General features: G+C 37.3%; 2 protein-coding genes across 2 annotated transcripts; both read right to left on the bottom strand.

Moving 5' to 3' along the window:
* Positions 1-1,282: 1,282 nt before the first annotated feature.
* LOC121368866 (carbonic anhydrase 7-like) lies at positions 1,283-10,227 on the bottom strand. Its single transcript, XM_041493621.1, has 8 exons — positions 10,155-10,227; positions 9,134-9,166; positions 6,267-6,440; positions 5,322-5,470; positions 4,780-4,872; positions 3,472-3,535; positions 2,299-2,456; positions 1,283-1,324 (listed from the first exon to the last, which is right to left on the bottom strand). Exons 1-8 carry the CDS (start codon positions 10,225-10,227, stop codon positions 1,283-1,285), a joined length of 786 nt encoding a protein of 261 aa, XP_041349555.1.
* Positions 10,228-21,319: 11,092 nt separating this feature from the next.
* LOC121368865 (carbonic anhydrase 2-like) lies at positions 21,320-25,180 on the bottom strand. The gene is given in 5 exon segments (XM_041493620.1): positions 21,320-21,381; positions 21,972-22,118; positions 24,065-24,131; positions 24,892-24,993; positions 24,995-25,180. Coding segments are annotated over 5 exon segments (564 nt in total).
* Between the last annotated feature and the right edge of the window lie 2,409 nt (positions 25,181-27,589).

Below are 27,589 nucleotides of genomic sequence, written 5' to 3'. Positions count from 1 at the left end.
GGGAACATCAGTAGCTGACGTTGCAAGGGCGTTGGGTTGCAGTCGACGGGCAAATTATGCTCTGCGAATACGAGTACAACAAACGGGCACCACAGCTGATCGCCCCCGTGTTACGTCACCTCCGCAACCGTTTCATGAAAGCTACAGCAACCGGTAATGAACGTTTTAGATGTCGGGTGTCCGCGCAAACGATCCGAAATCGGCTGCGAACCGCTCACCTCCACGCACGGCGCCCATATGTTGGACCCATTTTGACCCAATTTGATCGACGTCAACGGTGGGCACAACGCCACTTTCGATGGACACGGAGGCAATGGAATAGAGTCGTGTTTAGCGATGAATCAAGATTCACACTGCGATTTGCCGCTGGCAGGCAGAGGGTTTGGAGACGACGTGGTGAACGTCATGCTCAGTTTTGTGTCAATGAAATTGACAGATTTGGAGGCGGAAGTGCAATGGTTTGGGGTGCTTTCTGTGGAAATGGTCGTTCTAGACTTCTTGTCATCCGTGGCTACCTCAACGCTGTTGCATACCGCGACCAGGTGCTGGCCCAGGATCTTGTGCCCTTTATTTCAGCATGAAAACGCCCGAGCCCACAAGACCATTTGACAAGGGATTACCTGAGGAACGCGGGCATCAATGCCATGGATTGGCCTTCAAGGTGGCCCGACCTGAATCCCATCGAGAATGTCTGGGATGTGCAGGGAAGACGTCTGCGCACTCTCAGGAACCCTCCGTAGACTTTGCAGGAACTTGGTGCCTTGTTAGTAGAACAATGGCGCTGTATCACTAATGCAGTCTTTACATGCTCCAGGCAGTCAATGAGGAGGCTCGACTTGCAGTTGTGGGTACACATGGAGGGCATACGCGCTACTAACCTGTGATTTCATCAGACGACCCTGCTTGTGATTAACCAATTTGTCTGTTTGTGATTTTGACGAATGATGTGGGTATTTCTATTCTTTCGTTGGATGTCATACAATGAAAAAAATACCTTATTTAACACGTTCTTCTGTCATATTTGATAATTAGCCAAGATGAAACGATTGTGAAGTTTTTAATTTGACTCAGTATAGTATAGTATAGTATAGTATAGTATATAGTATAAATAGCAGATGACAAACGAGAACTGTACAGCATTAAAGTTGAAATTATTACCGATACAACTTTAACTAATATTATTGTTTATTAATGTACTATTTGAAGCTATATATTTATGACTGTAGTTCAGCATTCAGTGAATACACATAATTTATTCAGTGAATGAATGAGAAAGTGGTCCTCACAGTTCCCCTCGGGTGACGTATGTCACTTGGGTCATCACCTAGAAGTAGCCAGTTGTATGTCTTAAAATTATTCAGTGTTCAATGGATTCAGTGGTATCTGGCTTATTGCTACTACTTGTTTCAGAATTAAGATTGGTGTAAATTTTACGTCCGTTTAGTGCCTGCAGTGGCCTAAAGTTATCAGCTAGAGTTCTATTTTCTTTTCCTCGAACGTTTTCGAAGATATTGCGAAATTCCTGGATCTGAAAATGAAGACACTTCGTTAGCGAATGTACTGTAACTACTCAAATATCAAGTTAAATGTAATTCATTGAAAAACGAGATGGCGGGCCATTCGGGAAGAGTTTAACTAAATAAATATCTACACAAATGATAAGAAATTATTGTTGCAGAATACCATATAGTATTATTTGATATGGCACAAACAAAAAGGACGTACACGCACGCACACACATTCTCGCATAGACACAATCCTTTGTCTGTCTGTCTCTACCGCTCCATTTCTGTGTCTCTCTCTACCGGGGTAAATATCCCTGGCTGCATTAGGAAAAATGACATCCAATAGCCGATGATTAATTAATCAATGTGCTCTGGTGGTGTCATTAAACAAAACAAATTTTTAAACTCTCTAGCGGCGCGGGGTGTTTCTCGGTAGTAGAGCGCTCGTCTGAGGTGTTGTGGAAGGCAGGATCGATCCTCCTCAGTGGATTATGATTTTCGCCCGCCCCAACCAGTGCCCCACGAAAGGTGCATGGAAGGCAGTGATATAATTATACTGTCTTGTCTATCGCAAGGTGCATATAAAATATCCCTTGCTTATTTATGAGTATGAGTAGCCTAGATGGCGGCAGCGTGTTTCCTCCCGATCTTTCTCTCAACCATGTGACTAACAAAACCTGCAGTAGACAACAACTGAGCACACGTCTGCTTTGTCTCAAGTACGTACACACGCACGTACAAACACAAGCTAAGACAGTCACGTTTATATGTAATAACACCATGTATATATAACCTGCGTTTCTGCAATGTGGATTTCATCTCTGAACAAAGTCCACGTCACCGTTTCCGAGCAAGGAGGCGTGGTCAGGCTGCCATCATATCTGAACCATGAATTGTACTTCTTCGGTAACAAAGATGCTACAGGAAACGCAGCAATTGACTTACTGGTGTCTGTCAGTGGAAACGAAAACACATAAATACATATTTAGTTACTAGTACAATGTAACTCCCCTATTTTAAATTCCCAAACAAGAAATGGGCTAAAATAAAACAAATGTTCTTAGAAATTAATTGAGAATTCGTTTTGTTTTTGTTTTCAGATAGTTTCGTGACGGCGTCATCGATGCATTAAATGTTTGTCCAGTGGAATAGATTATTAAATGAAAACAACAATATTAACATTTTGTTTCGTTTTTACAAATGATTTTTGTTTTTTAATTTCAGTAAAATTAATTCATTAGTGAAATATTCTTTTAGCTGTCTTGTGTGGATTTTTAATTGTGGTGTTATCATTCATTTAAAAATATTCCAAGCGAAATAAGGACTTAGTACAAGTAAATACAAACATACCTAAATATATAATGAATTCAACTGCTTTACGGTTATAGACGAGTCTAACTCTTCATTTCACATGAAGCTCTCATTTCTAGTAGCCTATATTCCCAGCCTTGGTGGCGTTTGCAAGGAATGTATTTGATATCGAGTCGGACATTCGCATTGTCACATTGTAATCAAACGATGAATTAGAACTCTGCTTAACGTGGCTTAAAGTTCCAAGCACAATTAAAGGAGCCATATATGTAGAAATATATTTACAATATTTACCATTTCCATCTTAAAAAATTATTTAGTATTGTCGCATGACATTTTGTTCGTTTCAGGACTGAACTATAATTTCTTGATAATCACCGAAGAAATAGAATAACATTTTTAAAAACCTTAAAGTCGTATTCACAACTCTCGCTGTTGAACGGAAAGATTGCAATCAAGTACATTAGACACGAATGACAAATCGCTGAATTTCAATAGCTAATGTTTATAATGCATTTATTATTTAATTCCTATTATAGTGCAAACCCACAGAAATACACCATCAAAGTTGTTCAACTCACGATCGTGTCCGACTCAAAATCAGTTTACCCTACCTGTCAGTCGTATAAACGTTTTATTCGATCACAATACTTACCTTTGAACTTGATGTCCATAAAGTGACCCAAAATTTGGAACATGCCTTTGTTTACTTGTCCAACCTAGAAAACAATTAAACGATAATCTCTCACCGGACGTGTGTTAAGGTTATGTTTTCGTCAGGGAAGTAGTATATTATGTAAATACATTTATGCCTTCGATTAAAACTTACGAAAATAAATAAGCTTTTGTACAAAGCTGAAGATACAAATAAAGATATACATGTAAACTGATGATTAGCACTGATGTTCTGTTATGGCGACGCCACACAATGCGAGAATAGCCACAATAATAGCCACAAGAATAGCCATGAGAATAGCCACGAGAATAGCCGACTTACGAGACAAACATTACAACCTCACCGGTTGCACTGGAAAATCGTAAAAGTGTTACTTGTAATTTAATAGAAGATCAATTCCATTTTATACTTTTTTTAAACTTGTTTGTCCTATGCACACATCTATCCGACATTACATACCAAACTATTACAAAAATAACCCTAGTATATTCAAATTTATAGAACTGTTAAATAATAATAATGAACTAATAGTAAGACGGTTAGCTTTGTAATCGGTTATCCACGTGCCAATTTTCGTACGAAACACTCGTATCGTGTGGGATAGCCTTTAAGTTTAGGTGTACGGGCTACTTGTACGTGTACTCGCACAGTAAAACATACATGTGCCTTCCATATCCTGTTAAACCGTTAAGAGAAGAAAGGAAGGAATGAAGGAATGAATAAACAAATGAATAATATCAATGTGGCAATGTAATCCACATATTTTCGCGTGCGATAGTTTTTATTACATTGTTTTCTCTAGTTTTATAATATTCACGAAGTACTCTTGAGACACACACACCCATGCTACGCCACCCGCACTTCTCTTCTGGTAAAGATATATCCATTAACCCTGGTTTTCATAAAATCTGTAGCGCATCATTGATCGACGCAGACTAACGCAGATTGAAGGCGACCACACACCCCCCCCTCCCAAAAAAAAAAAAAAAAAAAAACCACACAAAAAAACCCCACTATAATAATAAAAATAAATAAATAAATAAAATAAAAAAATTTAAAATGCTATGGGAATATAGTCGCAGATGGTCTGCGTCGGTGTGCGCCTGTTGCAGATTTCATGGAAACCAGACTTTAATCTTTTGGGTAACATGTTGAGGACATCATGACTCCCAACTATTAATGATTTCACTAAACACCACCAGTTGCGTGTACTAGAATGCTGATGCCGAATACCAAGGGCAAATGCAAAACCGTGTCCCAGTACCTTCTGTGGTGGGAACGTCTTACCTTATAAAAGAATGCTAACACAGCAAGACCCTTTTCCTTGTGTAGAGCCGAAGAGAAATTGGCGTACTTGTCATTATACAGAACGATGTGCATCTGAAAGACAAAGAACCTTGATTCTGAAATAACCGGGATCACTCTACGTGTCACCAATGCCATGTCTTGTGACAGCTGAGTCATCAATGGCTGAAAAGCATTACTGCAACATATTTTGAAGACATTTATTTTAGGCCGATTTTCATCAACACCATTTCTTTCTGGCACAAGTATTGTTTGATGATGGTTACCTTAAGTAAGTTTTGGTGGAGAACCAAGAGATAAACGAAAACCCGTGATCAGAAAGGATGTCATCGGTGGACACTTAAATAAACCAGAGCGAGATACATATATAGGTACAGACAAATATAGATACGAAAGAAGGGAAGGAAGAAATGAAGGAAATGCTTTATTGTACGACGCTGGAAGAAGGGAGTCGGAAGCATAATCAGAGATACAGACTGAGACTTGATGATGATAATGTATTGATATCGAGTTACTCGAGTTACCTCCATAGGAAAATTACGTCCATCAATGATATGTTCTGAACCTCGCTCAGCCTTCAACCCCCAGTGAAAGTGAAATTGTTCCAATCTGTAGCGCCCCTCCATGCCACCTCCAGTAATGTAAATAGGACTGCCAGTGACCCTAATTTCAACTGCAAATAGCAAGTACAATGTTCAAACAGACGTAAAGACATACATTTGGCTTATTTCAGGTGACTTTCCAACGACATCATTACATTCAGTTTTTGATCACACACTAATTAAAGAATCATTTTTGCACAAATAAAGGATATGACCATACACCAATCATGTAGTATTTCTTGGAACGAGAGAAAACACTTGTCGACCATATTCTGCTCTCGACATTGGAAAGATAGGTTATCACAATTATTATGTTCTCAGAGAACGAGAAGAGAAGTAATTTAGTTTTCACTGTATTGTTATTGACTATGGGACTTGGAATCGATTAACATGGGCTAAGCTACCGATGCTAGACGAAGTCGACTAATTGAAACATCTATCAATTTGATGGGTTTTGTTGTTGTTGTGTTGTTGTTGTTGTTGTCATTGTTGTTGTTGTTGTTGGTGGTGGTGGAGGTGGTGGTGTTTTATTTCTATGACGATTTTGTGGGTGGGGGTGTTTTTGGATGGTTGTATTGTTCTGTTTGTTACACTGGATTTACAATCTCTAGTAGAGTATGTTGTGTGTGTTTGTTTGTTGTTGTTTTTTTAAAACAATATTTATTCAAATAAATGAAGTGGATTGGCAAACAGGCGATACGCCTATGTAAATGCCTCTCCACGAGATGAAGTTAAATTCAGCATACATTTCAGTGAATGACATAAAACATAACATTACAAGAATATCATTTCAGCTATTACATACAAACTACAAATACTGGGTTGGGTTTTAACATACAGTGTGTTTGTGTGGTTGTATAGTATTACCTGTATGTCCGCCAATATTCGCTATAACCATGGACACGCCATTGGTGTTCTTCAGCTCACTGAGATTAAAGTCTGCCACATCATCTCCTGGGACCACCTGGCTAGAGTTGACCTCGATTGGAGACTGTCCTCTACCTTCACAATCCCGGTAGACCTCGTACCAGTGTTCCGGTCCTACTCAACACAGGCAAAGGATAATCGAAGAATACAAAACTAATTTTACGATTACAAGATAATTGAAAGTAATCGATTACGATTGCGAATACATTGTCTAGCAACCATGATTACAATCATGATTACATTTCCACAAATCTACACAAATAATGAAATGATGTTACCACCATGAAGTTATGCACTTTATTTTACAACCATACCGATTTCATTCAATGAAAGATATAATGGATAATTTTGGATTATTTATTACATTATTTCAAACATTTATAAAGGTATGTATACTGCAGGGAGGGAATCAGTTTCCAAAACCAGATTTATTATTCTTAAATTTGGATTATTAACGAAAAGGTACCCATAACCATAAGGTATAATTATTGTATCAATGCATAACATATATATTTTGTTAAATTATTGAAATAAGCCATAATTGGTAATTGCAAACTGTCTGATCGCTATTACTTGGGGTTTTTTTTTATTGTTTGTAGAACGTATACCATTTAATACCATCCACAAATTAAAATAAATGAATTTTTTTTTTAAATCTATAAATGAAGAAATAAAGAACGAAAGAAAAGAACAAGTGAATAAATAATTAAATTGATATCTGCATACATATACATGTGCACAAGTTGCTGATTGCATTTAAAGGGACATTCCTGAGTTTGCTGCATTTTAAGATGTTTCCGAAAAATAAAATATTTCTACAATTAAACTTACATATTAAATATATTTTCTTGTTTAGAATATCAGTGTCTGTATATTCAGTGTGTTTCTAGTCGTCTTAATATTTGTAAGAAGCCCAAACTGGATTTTGTTTTCAAATAATTTCGTACGTTTTAGGAAATAATTTGAAATTTAACCTAGTACAAATATTAGAACGACCAGAAACACGTTTAATACACAGCCACTAATATTTTATGCAGAAAAATATATTTGATATGTAATTACAATCGTTAGAAAGTCTCTGTTAGTGGATAACATCTTAAAAATTGCAGCAAACTCAGGAATGTCCCTTTAATTGTTGACATTCTAAAAATGACTATTATTAATGAATCGATTTGCAGTCATGCTTGCTTTGTGCCATATTATAAGGATCCAATTGTATAGGTGAAAATGACGAGTATCTTGGTCTGGGTGTATTTATTTTGGTATCATTAGAAGCGCCGCGTTTCGTAGAACATCTATTAAAATCAGCTTTCGGGAATTTTTATCAGACGTATTGATATTTTAAGCTATTTTAAAGGAAAATAAACCAAGGTTTATCGTGATAGACTACTTTTAACTGGGTGTTCGCTTAATTAGTTACGTTATTTGTGGTTCTGTCTGCGACAGGGTCTGCAGTCGTAACCACTAACAAAAGAAAAGAAAGTTTGTCACGGTACCATTGGTGGACTTTCACACCTGTGACAAAATGAGATATTGTCAAGCGTTTCTTAGTTGAATTCAGACCCGTGATAACGCTGTATATGCATTCATTTCATTTCAACTTATTTTCGTGCTTATATCCAATTAAGGTTCAAGCACGCTGTCCTGGGCACACACCTCAGCTATCTGGGCTGTCTGTCCAGGACAGTGGGTTAGTTGTTAGTTGGTTAGTCGTTAGTGAGAGAGAAGAGGGTGTAGTGGCCTTACACCTACCCATTGAGCTCTTAAGAACTTGCTCTGGGTTGGAGCCGGTATCGGGCTGCGAACCCTGTACCTACCAGCCTGTAGTCCGATGGCTTAACCACTGCGCCACTGAGGCCGGTTATATGCATTCAGAGGAACGCAAGTGTTTTATTATAAACACACACACACACACACACACACACACACACACACACACACACATATATATATATATATATATATATATATATATATATATATATATATATATTATTATTATTATTATTATTAATATTATATAACGTTACGGGACCAATACATTTATATCATAAGAGATACGTACGGACGATTCGCTATAATATGGGGGGGGGGGCGGGCACGCACATACCCGACCCCTTTTTTCTGGTTCATGTATATTGGAACAAAAAGGTAAATATTTTAAGACTCAAGTTTGTAGGTACCCATCCTAATTCCTACGAATGTGCATAATAAATACATTCAAATGATTTATGTTTCATTCTATTGACATAAAAAAAACACCCGAAGAGATCTGGGAGGCATACGGTATTTAAAGAGAAGAGTGAAGAAAGTCGATGTCATTACAGTATTATTAGTAGCACCGAACTGACCCGTTGTTTGACACACAGCTGTATTGACGGGAAATAACGTATATAGGCCCTAACGATACAGCTGAGAGAACCTATCGCAATTATTCAGTAAGACATGGAGAAACTGAATGAAGTCTGACAACACATCCCAGCACAAAAATGTACATCTGCTGCTGGGTATCAAACAAAGGTAAATATATGGATATGATTTAGATACACAAAACAAAGTGTATAATTATATAAAAACGCAATGTAAAGAATTTTGGGTGAAAAATGATCTAGGAAAGTATATTTAAAAATTGTATGTAGAGATCAAAATGTTTTAAAACATTTGAATTAATTCCGGGTGGAATTTAATATTAACGAAGGCAGTGTTGATAACAACAACTACTATAACAACAAAAAAAAACAACAACAACAATAATAACAACAACAACATACTAATAATATTAATAATGATAATTATTGCATACGGACCTAGGTCGCTATCAGAATATGCCCACTTATTTCCTGGAAAAGAAAACGGTAAATAAATTAACATACTGTGGAACTTGCATATGTCGCAATAGCCTGTCATAAGATTCATCCAAACTTCAGCGTAAGGAAAAGAGAGAGAGAGAGAGAGAGAGAGAGAGAGAGAGAGAGAGAGAGAGAGAGAGAGAGAGAGAGAGAGAGAGAGAGAGAGAGAGAGAGAGAGAGAGAGAGAGAGAGAGGGGAGAGGGGGGAGAACTGATATTTTCTGGTGGTATGCACGGTTAATGAACACTTTCGATCATGTTTTAATTAACAGCCGATAGACAAGTGTGTGAAAGCGCAAGTGACTGTCTGCGGACTATAAGTGACATTGCATGACAAGATAAATAGGTTACGCTTAATTATGGGTGGAGTTTTAAAAAGTGTGCGTTTATACAGACTTGTTGCACTTTGTTTCAATAGCAAATCAACCTGACGGTGGTACAAACAAAATTAAACACCGAACCACTCGAGCCTAATGTTTAGTGAATATGAACTGCTTGTTCATACAGCTAAATAATTAAATTATGTTATAAACCGTGGTGTGGGGATTACTGACTGGCGAATTGGCGAAATTTATTTTGATTTAGCGAAAACATTTCATGTAATAATTGGTATTTTGTTGAATTTGGCAAATTGTTTCGCTCACCCAGAGCTAGCCGTGGATCAAGCACGCTATACTTAGCACACACTTCAAATAACTTAATTTGAATTGCTACCCGTCGGTGGGCCAATTAGCCTATTTGTCTTTCTAGCCAGTGCACCATGACTGGTATATCAAAGGCCGTGGTATGTGCTATCCTGTCTGTATGTCAAAATTACCAAATGTCTGACATTCAATAGCCGACATTGTATGTATATGCGCATATGTGCGCGCGCGTATATATGTATGTGGTCTGTGTGTGTATGTGCGTCTATGTATGTGTGTGCGTGCGTGCGTGTGCGTGCGTGTGTGTGAATGTATCTGAGTGTAGCTTAAACATACCTGCACCGCAATGCACTGATTGCATTACCCACGACCACAGTGTTACTCCAAACAGCCAGGCAGTGCGTACCATGATCTGTTCATTCAGCATTCAGAACTCGTACGAAAATTGAAATTGTTCCTTTTATATAGTTTAGACTTTCTTTATCTACAGTGAAACCATTGTCTCTACAGTGAAACCATTGTCTCTACAGTGAAACCATTGTCTCTACAGCGAAACCATTGTCTCTACAGTGAAACCATTGTCTCTACAGTGAAACCATTGTCTCTACAGTGAAACCATTGTCTCTACAGTGAAACCATTGTCTCTACAGCGAAACCATTGTCTCTACAGCGAAACCATTGTCTCTACAGTGAAACCATTGTCTCTACAGTGAAACCATTGTCTCTACAGTGAAACCATTGTCTCTACAGTGAAACCATTGTCTCTACAGTGACACCATTGTCTCTACAGTGACACCATTGTCTCTACAGTGAAACCATTCTTTATTGTGATTAATTAGTATAGCTCCAAGCACCTTAGATGGCGAATACCAATTCATTTTTTTTTTATCGCACCTGTCATCTAGGTAATGTATTTTTTGTTAGTGCATCACAACTGGTCAAAGGCCGTGGTATGTGCTTTCATGTCTGTAGGAAAGTGGATATATACTCTTTAAAAAAATGGAGAACTCTAATAAGAATTTACAATTGCCAAAATTGTAAGGTATATTAGCTGTGGGGAATGGTTATATGATAATAGTGAATTAATTAGGCAAACATTGCAACCGGTAGTTCAGTAAGGCTACAGTAGGTGTGGTTGTTACGGAGGCGTGACCACCAAAGATCTTGAAGGACGATTGGGGGTAAGAAGTAAAATTTGAAAGTTTGTGACGTTTTTTTATCAGTAAATCGCAAGTTCAAAAATGTAGCCCTAAAAATGACTAAAACCAAAACACACTAACAACTGTATTATCAACAGAATAAAAAAGATTGACAGAAAATAATGTCCCACAGTGATTAATGGACCTGCCTGGAAATTGTCAAAATCGAGAATGACCTCACGGTTCCGTACGGTCTGGTCGGATATCCTGCGCAGACCTGGTATTGCTGCGGCTGTGGAGGTGGCAGTAGTCAATCGTTCCCGAAGGTGGCGTACCCGGATGTAGCGGTCCTGCCCGGGGGTAGTGACTATGGAATGTGTTGCGGTGTGTTGATAAACAGACCTGCCCTGGCAACGTTCTTTACTAGGATGTCTGTGGGTCTAATAGTTCATATTAATATTTCAGGTTCCCCTACGTGTTTGAAGACAACCCTTGCTACTAATGGAAAAATGTAGCGAGTGTCCTCCTGATGACTACATATAACCCATTTGTACCCTTTTGCGTTTCTTTTTTTGAAGAGTATATATAAAGCAGTGTTTGTTTTTAATATCTACTGCCCCATTGTCTATGTCTCGTTCTAGCCAGTGCACCACCAATGGTATATCAAAGGCCGTGGGGTGTGCTATCCTGTCTATGGAAAGGTGCATCTAAAAGATCCCTTGCCAGTAATGAAAACAAATGTAGCAGGTTTCCTCTCTAAACCAAAATTATCAAATGTTTGACATGCAATAGCCGATGATTAATAAATCAATATGCTCTAGTGATGTCGTTAAACAAAACAAACTTAAACTCTTTTTTTAATATCTACTGCTGAATTCATTTGCCAAAATGTTTTTTTTAAAGAGATCCCATTGTTGGTGTACAACGTACAACGTAACTTCATTCTTGTTACAAGTTCGGTAATTGCTGTCTCTGAAACCTTGTTTTCGGTATTTGAGAAAACTAACATTTTTATTTATGAAAAAATAAACAATTATGTAAAGTGTTACTTAGTAAACATTTTAATAGATGTGACGGCATTGCTTAGCGCACGGATTTGGCTACCCCATTCCCACCCGACCGATTTGGCTACACCATTCCCACCCGACCGATTTGGCTACCCCATTCCCACCCGACCGATTTGGCTACACCATTCCCATCCGAACGATTTGGCTACCCCATTCCCACTGAACCGACTTGGCTACCCCATTCCCATCGCCAGACTAGTGCATAATATTAGAATGAATACATTAAACTAAAAAAATAATAATAATAAAAAAAATACAAAAAATACAACAAACACTGAACGATAGTGAGATTTTAATAACAAACATATCTCAACGTACACTGTCGATTTTAGCTCGAGGTTATATTTGTAGATTAAATGTTTTGTCATGATAATGACCTAAATCAAAATCACCTATCTAGCCATCAATCTCGCTGCGAAGAGAATACATAAATGGTGTCAAACTGATGACAAAAGATGTCATGCAACTTGCCCCACTTTTGGAAATTAACAAGAGAAATGCCGTCTAAATAGGTTATAATGCATTAACACGTTTCTGCAGATGTAAGAATGGGCTATGCTTTTGAAGAAAAATCTTAATGGCTTCTAGCCTATTTAGAGGGCATGCTTTGTTGGTTAATTCCCTCAAACGTGATATGTAAATTATTTGATGGCCGCATCACCTATTTACTACCCTGAAGCAGGGTGTGTCAGCAAAAAATAAAACTTTACAAAGCTAAGTTTTAGGTTTTGCCGACACTTTCAACCTCAGAGTGATAAATGTGATAAATATATTTTGAAAGCTGGAAGTTATTGCATTGATAAGCTCCAGGGGGCGGGATTTAGATCAGTCGGTTGAGTGCTCGCTTGAGGTGCATGCGTCGCATGATCGAACCACCTCGGTGAATCCATTTAGCTGATTTTTTTTCTAGTTCCAATCAATGCATAACAACTGGACAAAGGCCGTTGTATGTGTTTTCCTGTCTGTAGGAAACTGCATATATAAGATCCCTTGCTGCATTAAAAAATGTAACGGGTTTCCTCTAATGACTATGTGTCATAATTACCAAATGTCTGAGATCCAATAGCCGATGATTAATTAATCAATGTGCACCAATGGTGGAAAATAACGACATCACCATGCTACAATATATTGAGGCTTGATAAATAAGCAGTTTACCGCAATATAAATTTTGAGAAAAAAACGTATAGCAATATTTTTTCTGGCATACCGGTGTATAGTGTTTTATATACAAATGTACTTCGTATGTGTCACATATCATATAATATATTCCAATAAAAACTACCAGTTTAAGAAAACCCACAATAGTCTTGTCCAAAATGAAAGCGAAAGCCGGATGATGACGTCAGTCTTAATATGAATGTACAGTAGCCACAACGACAGGTGTCTAATGTACCTGTAGAATTAGATTTTTACGCGTCTTGTCATGGTCTTTAAAAACTGAATAGTTTATTTTATAGTTTAAAAAGGATTGCAACATAATCAAGGTTACTGTTTCCTCATACCCATAATCGTATTCATTCATTTCCAAATCATGTTGTTGTTTTTAATAGGCCAAATGCAGACAAGACAAACACATCGTTTATTAAAGAATCAACTCAGTTAAAACATAAATCTTCACAAAACACCATAAAATACAAAATTTAATAGAGTTATGGGAGACTATAACATATTAATAATCGACAAAGATAAAATGTATATTACATTAAAATGCATTTAAAACATTTAACATGAAATAAAAAATATAAAAGATTATCTGACAAAAATACGGAAGAGCATTAGAGCCAAGCGAAAAAAAAATGGTTTAGTATTTTCGAGTACTTAACTGGAAATGTCGAGATGCTAACTTGAATTCTGGAGTGACAACTTGTGCTAAGCAACCAAGAAATACTTTATTGTCTGTAATTATGAGTTTTTCACACTTTTATGTTAGTTTTGTAAATATGACTTTTTGTCGTTTGTTTTAAAGGAACATTGTTTTACACAAAACAAATTTTAATGACCCCTTTAATGACAGGGTGTGTATCATTTACATTCGAGGCAATTGGGTTGAAATATATGCCTCATACACGAAGCAGTAGTACCATTAACGCCAAAGTGTTGGATTTTTTAAATTAACAAACTAGCATGACCTTTTGACCTCTGGTGACTTAATTATTACACCACTTTGTACATATTATTTATCAGTGTGTAAAGAGACTTAATATAAACATTGTGAGTGCTAATTTGTGTGGCTATGTTCATTGGTTGCAAAGTTAGGATACATTTTTTTTATCCCTACCCCAAAATATTGTACAAGAATTTGTCCTCGTCTCACTATATTTATAGGGTGATATCCACCAAAAAAGCTGCTCCTTACAAACGACTGTCATACTAATGTATTAATAACAGGCATAGGTTTATTATCAATTCGTTAAATTTCGGGGTCTGGCCAAATGACTAATTGCGTTATTTATGCCTCACAGTATAGATGACAAATCGTTTAGACGTACCACAGAAGCTACACTTCTAACGGTAAACGTCAACTCACGATGTTTTGTGTAAGATGTTCCTGTACCTTAATAAACTAGGTCAATGTCACCGCACTGTGACAGGTGGGGTAATAAAATACTAATAATGTTTACATTTTGTGAATGAAGGCCGTCTTCAGCACTATCAATCAAGAACATGTCCTACATGTGGCGTCCGCGTACACTAAATGGAATCTAGGTCAGTGGTAGAGCGCTTGCATTTGGTTCAGTTTTTTTCTTCTTTCTGGTGCATCTGGATGGTGCATATAAAAGATCCCTTGCTACTAATGGAAACATGTAGCGGGTTTCCTCTCTAAAACTATATTTTAGGATTGACAAATCGTTGACATCCAATTGTAGCCGATGACAAATAAATCAGTGTGCTCTTGTAGTGTCGTTAAACAAACAAAAAAACAGTCATGGAGGCAAGGGTAACTTTATATGCTTTCCACAAAGATGGAGGCAAGGGTAACTTGATATATATACTCTTCAAAAAAAGTAGAGGAACCTGAAATATTAATGTTAATATCAACTATTAGACCGAACATACGTTTTGACCACAGACATCCTAGTAAAGTAGGGAACCTGAAATATTAATGTTAATATCAACTATTAGACCGAACATACGTTTTGACCACAGACATCCTAGTAAAGTAGGGGACCTGAAATATTAATGTTAATATCAACTATTAGACCGAACATACGTTTTGACCACAGACATCCTAGTAAAGTAGGGGACCTGAAATATTAATGTTAATATCAACTATTAGACCGAACATACGTTTTGACCACAGACATCCTAGTAAAGTAGGGGACCTGAAATATTAATGTTAATATCAATATTAGACCGAACATACGTTAAAGTAGGGGATATCAACTATTAGACCGAACATACGTTTTTGACCACAGACATCCTAGTAAAGTAGGGGACCTGAAATATTAATGTTAATATCAACTATTAGACCGAACATACGTTTTGACCACAGACATCCTAGTAAAGTAGGGGACCTGAAATATTAATGTTAATATCAACTATTAGACCGAACATACGTTTTGACCACAGACATCCTAGTAAAGTAGGGGACCTGAAATATTAATGTTAATATCAACTATTAGACCGAACATACGTTTTGACCACAGACATCCTAGTAAAGTAGGGGACCTGAAATATTAATGTTAATATCAACTATTAGACCGAACATACGTTTTGACCACAGACATCCTAGTAAAGTAGGGACTGAACCTGAAATATTAATGTTAATATCAACTATTAGACCGAACATACGTTTTGACCACAGACATCCTAGTAAAGTAGGGGAACCTGAAATATTAATGTTAATATCAACTATTAGACCGAACATACGTTTTGACCACAGACATCCTAGAAAAGTAGGGGACCTGAAATATTGTTAATGTTAATATCAACTATTACCACAGACATCCTAGAACATGAAATATTATGTTAATATCAACTATTAGACCGAACATTTTTGACCACAGACATCCTAGTGAAGTAGGGGACCTGAAATATTAATGTTAATATCAACTATTAGACCGAACATACGTTTTGACCACAGACATCCTAGTAAAGTAGGGGAACCTGAAATATATGTTAATATCAACTATTAGACCGAACATACGTTTTGACCACAGACATCCTAGAAAAGTAGGGGAACCTGAAATATTAATGTTAATATCAACTATTAGACCGAACATACGTTTTGACCACAGACATCCTAGAAAAGTAGGGGACCTGAAATATTAATGTTAATATCAACTATTAGACCGAACATACGTTTTGACCACAGACATCCTAGTAAAGTAGGGGAACCTGAAATATTAATGTTAATATCAACTATTAGACCGAACATACGTTTTGACCACAGACATCCTAGTAAAGTAGGGGAACCTGAAATATTAATGTTAATATCAACTATTAGACCGAACATACGTTTTGACCACAGACATCCTAGTAAAGTAGGGGAACCTGAAATATTAATGTTAATATCAACTATTAGACCGAACATACGTTTTGACCACAGACATCCTAGTAAAGTAGGGGACCTGAAATATTAATGTTAATATCAACTATTAGACCGAACATACGTTTTGACCACAGACATCCTAGTAAAGTAGGGGAACCTGAAATATTAATGTTAATATCAACTATTAGACCGAACATACGTTTTGACCACAGACATCCTAGTAAAGTAGGGGACCTGAAATATTAATGTTAATATCAACTATTAGACCGAACATACGTTTTGACCACAGACATCCTAGTAAAGTAGGGGAACCTGAAATATTAATGTTAATATCAACTATTAGACCGAACATACGTTTTGACCACAGACATCCTAGTAAAGTAGGGAACCTGAAATAGTAATGTTAATATCAACTATTAGACCGAACATACGTTTTGACCACAGACATCCTAGTAAAGTAGGGGACCTGAAATATTAATGTTAATATCAACTATTAGACCGAACATACGTTTTGACCACAGACATCCTAGTAAAGTAGGGGAACCTGAAATAGTAATGTTAATATCAACTATTAGACCGAACATACGTTTTGACCACAGATATCCTAGTAAAGTAGGGGAACCTGAAATATTAATGTTAATATCAACTATTAGACCGAACATACGTTTTGACCACAGACATCCTAGTAAAGTAGGGGACCTGAAATATTAATGTTAATATCAACTATTAGACCGAACATACGTTTTGACCACAGACATCCTAGTAAAGTAGGGGACCTGAAATATTAATGTTAATATCAACTATTAGACCGAACATACGTTTTGACCACAGACATCCTAGTAAAGTAGGGTAACATGAAATATTAATGTTAATATCAACTATTAGACCGAACATACGTTTTGACCACAGACATCCTAGTAAAGTAGGGGACCTGAAATATTAATGTTAATATCAACTATTAGACCGAACATACGTTTTGACCACAGACATCCTAGTAAAGTAGGGGACCTGAAATATTAATGTTAATATCAACTATTAGACCGAACATACGTTTTGACCACAGACATCCTAGTAAAGTAGGGTAACATGAAATATTAATGTTAATATCAACTATTAGACCGAACATACGTTTTGACCACAGACATCCTAGTAAAGTAGGGGACCTGAAATATTAATGTTAATATCAACTATTAGACCGAACATACGTTTTGACCACAGACATCCTAGTAAAGTAGGGGAACCTCAAATATTAATGTTAATATCAACTATTAGACCGAACATACGTTTTGACCACAGACATCCTAGTAAAGTAGGGAACCTGAAATATTAATGTTAATATCAACTATTAGACCGAACATACGTTTTGACCACAGACATCCTAGTAAAGTAGGGGATCTGAAATATTAATGTTAATATCAACTATTAGACCGAACATACGTTTTGACCACAGACATCCTAGTAAAGTAGGGTAACATGAAATATTAATGTTAATATCAACTATTAGACCGAACATACGTTTTGACCACAGACATCCTAGTAAAGTAGGGGAACCTGAAATAGTAATGTTAATATCAACTATTAGACCGAACATACGTTTTGACCACAGACATCCTAGTAAAGTAGGGGAACCTCAAATATTAATGTTAATATCAACTATTAGACCGAACATACGTTTTGACCACAGACATCCTAGTAAAGTAGGGAACCTGAAATATTAATGTTAATATCAACTATTAGACCGAACATACGTTTTGACCACAGACATCCTAGTAAAGTAGGGGATCTGAAATATTAATGTTATATCAACTATTAGACCGAACATACGTTTTGACCACAGACATCCTAGTAAAGTAGGGTAACATGAAATATTAATGTTAATATCAACTATTAGACCGAACATACGTTTTGACCACAGACATCCTAGTAAAGTAGGGGAACCTGAAATAGTAATGTTAATATCAACTATTAGACCGAACATACGTTTTGACCACAGACATCCTAGTAAAGTAGGGGAACCTGAAATATTAATGTTAATATCAACTATTAGACCGAACATACGTTTTGACCACAGACATCCTAGTAAAGTAGGGGAACCTGAAATAGTAATGTTAATATCAACTATTAGACCGAACATACGTTTTGACCACAGATATCCTAGTAAAGTAGGGGAACCTGAAATATTAATGTTAATATCAACTATTAGACCGAACATACGTTTTGACCACAGACATCCTAGTAAAGTAGGGGACCTGAAATATTAATGTTAATATCAACTATTAGACGGAACATACGTTTTGACCACAGACATCCTAGTAAAGTAGGGGAACCTGAAATATTAACGTTAATATCAACTATTAGACCGAACATACGTTTTGACCACAGACATCCTAGTAAAGTAGGGGACCTGAAATATTAATGTTAATATCAACTATTAGACCGAACATACGTTTTGAACACAGACATCCTAGTAAAGTAGGGGACTTGAAATATTAATGTTAATATCAACTATTAGACCGAACATACGTTTTGACCACAGATATCCTAGTAAAGTAGGGGAACCTGAAATATTAATGTTAATATCACTATTAGACCGAACATACGTTTTGACCACAGACATCCTAGTAAAGTAGGGGACCTGAAATATTAATGTTAATATCAACTATTAGACCGAACATATGTGTTGACCACAGACATCCTAGTAAAGTAGGGGACCTGAAATATTAATGTTAATATCAACTATTAGACCGAACATACGTTTTGACCACAGACATCCTAGTAAAGTAGGGGACCTGAATATTAATGTTATATCAACTATTAGACCGAACATACGTTTTGACCACAGATATCCTAGTAACGTAGGGGAAACCTGAAATATTAATGTTAATATCAACTATTAGACCGACATACGTTTTGACCACAGACATCCTAGTAAAGTAGGGGACCTGAAATATTAATGTTAATATCAACTATTAGACCGAACATACGTTTTGACCACAGACATCCTAGAAAGTAGGGGACCTGAAATATTAATGTTAATATCAACTATTTAGACCGAACATACGTTTTGACCACAGACATCCTAGTAAAGTAGGGGACCTGAAATATTAATGTTAATATCAACTATTAGACCGAACATACGTTTTGACCACAGACATCCTAGTAAAGTAGGGGACCTGAAATATTAATGTTAATATCAACTATTAGACCTAACATACGTTTTGACCACAGACATAGTGATATACATTACATTATGATGAAGGCAATGGTAAGTTGATATGCATTCCGCAATGATGAAGGAAAGGGTAACTTGATATACATAGCACAGTCATGGAGGCAATGCAACTTGATAAACATTCCACAGTGATGGAGTCAATGGTAACTTGATATACACTGCAAAGTCGTGGAGACAATGATAACTTGATATACATACCACAGTGATGGAGATGTGTAACTTGATACACATTCCACAGTGATGGAGACACGGGTAACTTGATAAGCACTGCATAGTGATAGAGGCAAGCGTAACTTGATATACACTTCATAATGATGGAGGCAAAGGTAACTCGATATGCATTCCACAATGGTGCAATCAAGTGTAACTTGATATGTATTGAACAATGATGGAAGCAAGGGTAACTTATATACATTCTACAATGATGAAAACAAGGGTAACATATATATTCTACAATGATGGAAGTAAGGGTAACTTAATATACATTCCACAACGATGGAGGCAAGAGTAACTGGATATATATGGCAACGTGATGGACGGTACGAAGGAAAAAAACGCCGAACTTACATGTTCGATGGGGATCGATCCTAAACCGACCGCGCAACAGGCGAGCGCTTTAACATTGGGTTACGTTAGGAGGTTAAGAAAGTACAACAAATAGACATCTTTCATTTCATTTTTATTTTAATTTCAATTTATTTTCATGATAATATCCAGTTAAGGTTTACGCCCTGTGTGGGGATCATGTACCACCGCTATCTGTGCATCCATGGCTGGGGTTAATGATTAGTGGTTAGTGAGAGAGAAGTTGGTGTATTGACCATACATCTACCTACTGAGTCGTTAAAATTCATTTCTGGGTGGGGGCAGGTACCGGGATGCGAACCCATTACCTACCAGCCTTAAGGCCTCAGGCTTAACAACTACACCACCAAGGCCGGTTTTTATAAACCCAGAAATGAGCTGCAGTACTACACGATACAAAGAACATTCATTCAATATTAACTACCGCTGAAACACATCATCACTGTAGTTCAGCCTTCTCGTCTGGGGGGCGTCTTCAGTATTCGTGGTATAACGGTGGATTATTTTACGTGATAATGGGTAACGGATTTCGGTTCAGGAGATTTTTCACAAACGCTACTGGAAGCGATGACTTCCGTGAAATCTGGAGTCCTGGATTCACTCTATTAGTGTGATGAGACACTTCATTCAGTTGTAGTAGGGACCGCCATCTTGTCTAGTTCGTGAACTTGGTGATTATCACTAGAATTACTGGCTGTCCAACGGCAGTATCATGGTATTTACATAATATTAAGAACAGCGTTTGTACAGAAGAAAAAGACCAAACAATATTACAAGAATCAACGGTCACCAAACATTGCCTCTCCGTCGTTAATGTGAACACTACGGCTGCTGCTCACTCAAATAGTCTGAAGAGCCATAGATAATACAGTAACAGGGATCCATCATAGTTTGTCGAACCCATGGGAACTGGCCTATTTATTCCAAAATTACGATTGATGTAAACTGTACGACCGTGTAGTTTCTGCAGCGGCCTGAAATCATCAACTAGTGTCCTGTTTCGTTCTCCTGGAGCGTTTCTCAAGATATGGCGAAATTCCTGGATCTGAAAATGAAGACACTTTGTTATAGCAATATGGAAAGTACTGTAATTAAAGATCAAGTTAAATGTAATTCATTGTGAAATAAGTCTGGCGAACGTCGCTTAACCACCCGACAAGATAATTTAACAAAAAAACTTCTACGCATTTCATAAAAATATTATTACCGTATCAAACCAATACTAATTACAACCCAAGATGGCAAAAAGAAAACCCATGCGCACAACTTGTCACATTCACACAATCTCTCTCTCTCTCTCTCTCTCTCTCTCTCTCTCTCTCTCTCTCACCTCTCCCTCTCTCTCTCTCTCTCTCTCTCTCTCTCTCTCTCTCTCTCTCTCTCTCTCTCTCTCTCTCTCTCTCTCTCTCTCTCTCCTCTCCTGTGTGTGTGTGTGTGTGTGTCTCTTACTCTTTTACTCGCGCTCTCCCACTAATTGCTATTCCAAACTCTGTCCATTTCAAACTCGCCACTACCCCAACCCCCACCTCCAGTTATTGGCGACGAGAGATGTTGAGCCCGGGAGAGATGTGCCTGAATGTTAACTTGATAGAGGCACGTTAATATGGTAGCCCGTATCCCATAATATGTTATTACGCTGTACAACCTGCTCTTCGGAAATTGTGATTTTGTCCTTGAATAACGTCCACGTGACCGTCTCAGAGCATGGAGGAGTGGTCAGGCTGCCTTCATATCTGTACCATGAATTGACATTCTTCGGTAACAAAGATGATATGGGAAACGCTTCAATTGGCTTTCAGTCGTCTGTCAGTGAAAAAGAAGAAACTATCAAGCTATATTTAGTTATATCTCCTGTTTTGAAATCGTAAACAAACTTAAATACATTGTGTTCTTAGGAATCAGTTGATAATTGGGGGTGACGGGTGTGTGTGTGTGTGGGGGGGGGGGGGGTCACATAGTTTCGTAATGGCATTCATTCATTATTTCATTTCAACTTATGTTCGTGCTTATATCTAATTAAGATTCAAGCACGCTGTCCTGGGCACATACCTTAAATGAAGGCGCGTTTATGAACGGTCCGCCGAAAAATGAAAGAAGGGAGCTACATATGTGTTTGACCTTAATATGCCGAGAGTAGCTCGTTACTGGAACCTAGTTGGTGCTGAGGTGTCTCCCTAGATTGCTCTTAGGGACCCTTAGATGGACTTGATCTGTTCAGATCTCAAAACAGCATCCTTGTCTATCTCTATAAACTAACCATGTTAAACATTGTGTTACGGTTGTTTCTGTTACACAAATCAAATTGCGTAAATTCCAGTAAAATCCGTTACTTAGTGAAATATTCCTCGAGCCGTCTTCTGTGGCTTTTTCAATTAATGGTGTTATTGTTTTCACCTGAAGAATATTCAGTGCGAATTAATTTGTTAATATTCTTCTTCAAAAATCATTGACCCTAGTTCCCGACATACGCAGTGACGGATCCAGAAAATACATTGGGAGTTGGGGGGGGGGGGGGGGGGGGGTAACGGGGGCGCAATGACATGTTCTGAAGGGATTCCTCGGATTCTCCAACGTAAAACATTAAGAAAAATATATATATAAAACTGTCGCAAAATTTTTGCAGACGACATGTAACGTAATTAACATATACGGACTAGGGGAGATTCGGCTAATTACGGACATTGGCAACATGATGACGATATAGACCGTGTGGCTAGCAGTACTACATCCCATTTTCGTACATCAAACACTTCATTTTATTGTTTGCAAATTGCTAATGAGATCACAGATACTTATTGAAAATCCATGTGCTTTTTTATATATATATATATATATCGGTGTCACTGTAAAAGCAAAACAACCAACACACAAAAATAGTATCAAACGTCACGTGCACACAATGGCGTCAGTCACGTGATATACGGTAATTTATTTTTTCAAAATCGTTCACTGGATACTTCTACCAAATTACGTATAAAATGTTTCAGAATAAGATAACAAATGTGCGTATTTAAAGAATCTTTTATAATGTCATACACAACTTTAAAAATTAAATAAAAAGCATTTTGTATTAATATTAATAATTATTTGATAAAATTAACAGAATAAAGTCGTCCGCAGTTGACGACTACATAAACCGTAGTAGTTGAAATGCAAAATAAGCACACAGCAGGGATTATTTATTCTAAATAAAAAGTTATTCTATAATAATAAACTCATTTTTATTTCATTTCAATTGTGTTAAAAATGACAACATTTGGATCAATGTGGTTTGAATGGCTCACAAGACCAAAACTTGGGATCAAAAAATATTTTTAACCTAATTGCAAATAATTACTGTTTTACTCGGGTTTATTTTTGCAGAAATTGATGAAAAGATAATTTTAGAAATTATCTAGTTTAATTATTATTATTCTGTAACAAAATAAATGTTTAAAATGCTGTGGATTAAAGAAATTTGTATCCTTTGATCATGTCCGCATTTTGCCGACGTATGTCCGCATTTCGCCTCCTCTAACCATTCGTATTTTGTTAAAATGTACGGTAACAAAATAGAATCTACCCAATGGCTGATTGTGATATACAGTGACAGAAAAAAACTAGGTCGTAACCTGGTCGCAGGCTCGGTGTGACTGGTGCTTTATGTGAGGAGGAGCCTCATGTGACATGCTTGTATGTCTGTCAGGTAAATGCTTAAAGCGGTCACTAAAGTTACACGTGATACAAACCTTTGAACATGATGTCCGACGAAAAGTGGTCCACAATTTTAAACATACTTTCGTTTTCTTGGCCAATCTAGAAAACAATTTAAAGATATGCTCTCACAAAATATGTTGTTTTTTTCGTCAGGAAGGTAGTATATTAAGATTCTGTACTTATTCCATCGAAAAGGCAAAAACAGAGGTAAATAATGATGATTAGCACCAACTTTCTGTTAAAAGATTTTAATTTAGCTTTATGAGCTCTGTACTCGCTTTTGGTATTCGGTTAAGCCGAAGACTGAATGAATGAAGAAAAAAATATTGATGGAAAGAACAAATGAATAAATACATGGATACATATTTTATTTAAACTAGGGTTTAGTCATCTGGGTGAAATGTTGCTGTTATCCAGTGACTCCAGTGATTAACAACGTATCAAGATGTCACTAAACACTCGTTACTTTCAAACCACAAGCTGTCTGCACTATAATACCTATACAGAATATTAATGCCAAATACGAAATTGGGTTCCAGTTTAAAGCCAACTTTAAGTGCAATTAATTACAACGTATGCAGCGACCGGCTAACAATTTGTGAATTAATGTGTTGAGTGCGTCGTTAAATAAAACATTTCCTTCTGTCCTTCCTTCCATTGAATTCGTTTTGTACTTAAAGGTTTCTTCACAAATTTTCTTATTCTGATATGTGGAACAGATTCGTAAATGTTTAGTAGGTTTTTGTGGCATGCAAGTAGTATCCCTCCACCCTTCTCTTGCCGTGTCATCATTTGACAATTAATTATGTACTCGGTACTAATTTCCGTACATCACTTTTATGTAATGGGAACGTCTTACCTTGAAAAAGAATGCTAATACAGCAAGACCCTTTGGCTGGTGCATAGCCGAATCAAAATCGGCGTACTTGTCATTATATAGAACGATGTGCATCTATAGGAAAATGACGTCCATCAATGACATGTTCTGAACCTCGTCTATCCTTCAACCCCCAGTGAAAGTGAAACTGTTCCAGTCTGTAGCGCCCCTGCAGGCCTCCTCCAGTAACGTAAATAGGACTGCCGCTGACGACAACTTCAACTGGAAATAGCCAGTACATTGTTCCAACAGACGTAAAGACACACGCCATTTGCCTCATTTCAAGTATCATTCCAACGACATCAGTACAATCAAATTTTGATCAAACACAAAGCAAAGCACAAGCACATGATATGACCCTAAACATGGGGTGGGGTTTTTATGGGTTTTTTTTTTTTTGGGGGGGCTGTTTTTTGGGTGGGTTTTTTTGGGGGGGTTGTGGGTTTGTGCTTAGTTTTTTTTTTTGTTTTTTTTCGGGGGGGGGGGGGGGGGTCGGGGTAGTGTTTTCTTTGGTTTGTGTTTTGTGTTAAGGGGGTTGTAGTTTTCCCTTTGGCATTGCTTGGAACAATACAAAACAACAGTCTACCACATCCTGCTCTTGACAATGGAATATGTAACAACAACAAAACCCCGGTTTATCACAAGTTCATTTCATTTCAACTTATTTTCGTTCTTATATCCAATTAAAGTTCAAGCACGCTGTCCTGGGCATACTCCTCAGCTATCTGGGCTGTCTGTCCAGGACAGTGAGTTAGTTGTTAGTTGGTTAGTGGTTAGTGAGCGAGAAGAGGGTGTAGTGGCCTTACACCTACTCACTGAGCCCTTAAGAACATGCTCTGGATTGGAGCCCAAATGACAAGAAGCGAAGTAACGCTGTATTGTACTCGGCTATGCTCATTGTCCGACTTGGAATAGATTAACTGATATTGTTCAGCAAACCAGCCTCGGTGTCGTCGTGGTTAAGCCATCGGACTGGTAGGTACAGGGTTCGCAGCCTGGTACTGGTCCCACCTAGAGCGAGTTTTAACGACTCAGTGGGTAGGTGTAAGATCATTACGCCCTCTTCTCTCTCAGTAACCACTAACAACTAACCCACTGTCCAGCCCAGATAGCTGAGGTGTGTGCTTAAGACAGCGTGTTTGGACCTTAATTGGATATAATCACGAAAACAAGTTAAAATGAAACGAAATGTTGGGCTAGGTCGATTAATCCAAAGATCAATAAATTTCATGAATCGAAATACGCATTTTGATTCTTTATTCATGGCTATACTAGTAATTATTTGCTGTTATGTCATTTTTGTTTTTGTTTGTTTTGTTTTGTTTCGGGGGAGGGGTTTAAGGGGAGGCGGAAGGGTCGTTTTGTTTGCGGATGGTTATGATTGTTTAGTTTTGTTTGTTGCACTGGATTCTGTCCGTGATGTCCGTATGGTTATGTTGCCTTACCCGTATGCCCGCCAACATTCGCTAAAACCATCGACACGCCATGGGTGTAACTCAATTGATTTAGGTTGAAGTCCGCCAGATGCCTGCCCCGAACCGTGTGGCGAGTTTTCACTTGGACTGGAGACTGTCGTCTGCCTCCACAATCCGGGACAAGTCCACGTGTCAGTGTCTTGGTCCTACTCGAAGCAGGCAAAGAAATAAAGAATAATTCACGAATGTAACACTGGGACCCGTCTGCATATGTGGGGGAGGGTAGGGGTAGGGAAACTGCTATAAAGAGGAACAAGCGCCGTTTTTATCGTTTTGCTTAAACATTCAAAAGTAGGGTGGGGTGGGTGGGTGGGGGAGGGTTATAAAACACCAGCTGGAGACGACCCTTGTTTTACTGCTCCCCACTCTCCCTCCATGTTATTTTAGATTAGATGCGGACCTAGAAGTGTATAGAATCCGTGGCAATTACTGCTAAATCATATACACCAAATCATTTTAAAATACCATAGGCGTCAGAAACGGTGGCGGGGCCCTGGCACTGGCCCCCAACTCTGAAGATGGAGGGATCAGGATATGTTTTTCCCTCTTCCAGTTCAAAGGCATTCTAAAATGATCGATTTTAATTAACTTTTCTTTTTCTTCAACAATTCACAAGAATGTAGCAAATAATTCTCCAAATTGTTAGAAACTGTTTTAATAAAGTGAATCGTACAAACCTAGGCGGCCATCGTATGTCCACTCATTGCCTGAAAAAGAAAATGGTACATGAATGTACATACTGATAAATGAATGTACATATTGGTAAATGAATGTACATACTGATAAATGAATGTACATACTGATAAATGAATGTACATATTGGTAAATGAATGTACATACTGATAAATGAATGTACATACTGATAAATGAATGTACATATTGGTAAATGAATGTACATACTGATAAATGAATGTACATACTGATAAATGAATGTACAAACTGATAAATGAATGTACATATTGGTAAATGAATGTACATACTGATAAATGAATGTACATACTGATAAATGAATGTACATACTGATAAATGAATGCACATACTGGTAAATGAATGCAAATACTGGTAAATGAATGTACATACTGGTAAATGAATGTACCTGTTGGTAAATGAATGTACGTACTGGTAAATGAATGTACATACTGGTAAATGAATGTACCTGTTGGTAAATGAATGTATATACTGGTAAATAAATGTACATACTGGTA

The sequence above is a fragment of the Gigantopelta aegis genome, chromosome 3 (genome assembly GCF_016097555.1).
Source record: "Gigantopelta aegis isolate Gae_Host chromosome 3, Gae_host_genome, whole genome shotgun sequence".
In the NCBI taxonomy this organism is placed as follows: domain Eukaryota; kingdom Metazoa; phylum Mollusca; class Gastropoda; order Neomphalida; family Peltospiridae; genus Gigantopelta; species Gigantopelta aegis.
The sequence above is the reverse complement of the archived record's forward strand: the minus strand, read 5'-3'. Positions and strand labels throughout refer to the sequence as shown.

Excerpts from the sequence above, each read along its gene's own strand:
- LOC121368866 (XM_041493621.1), bottom strand. The coding sequence starts at position 10,227 with ATGGTACGCACTGCCTGGCTGTTTGGAGTAACACTGTGGTCGTGGGTA. Across the intron at positions 4,873-5,321 it reads GACGTAATTTTCCTATGGAG|ATGCACATCGTTCTGTATAA; the intron begins GTAACTCGAGTA and ends TTTGTCTTTCAG. Across the intron at positions 2,457-3,471 it reads TATGGACATCAAGTTCAAAG|ACACCAGTAAGTCAATTGCT; the intron begins GTAAGTATTGTG and ends TTCCACTGACAG.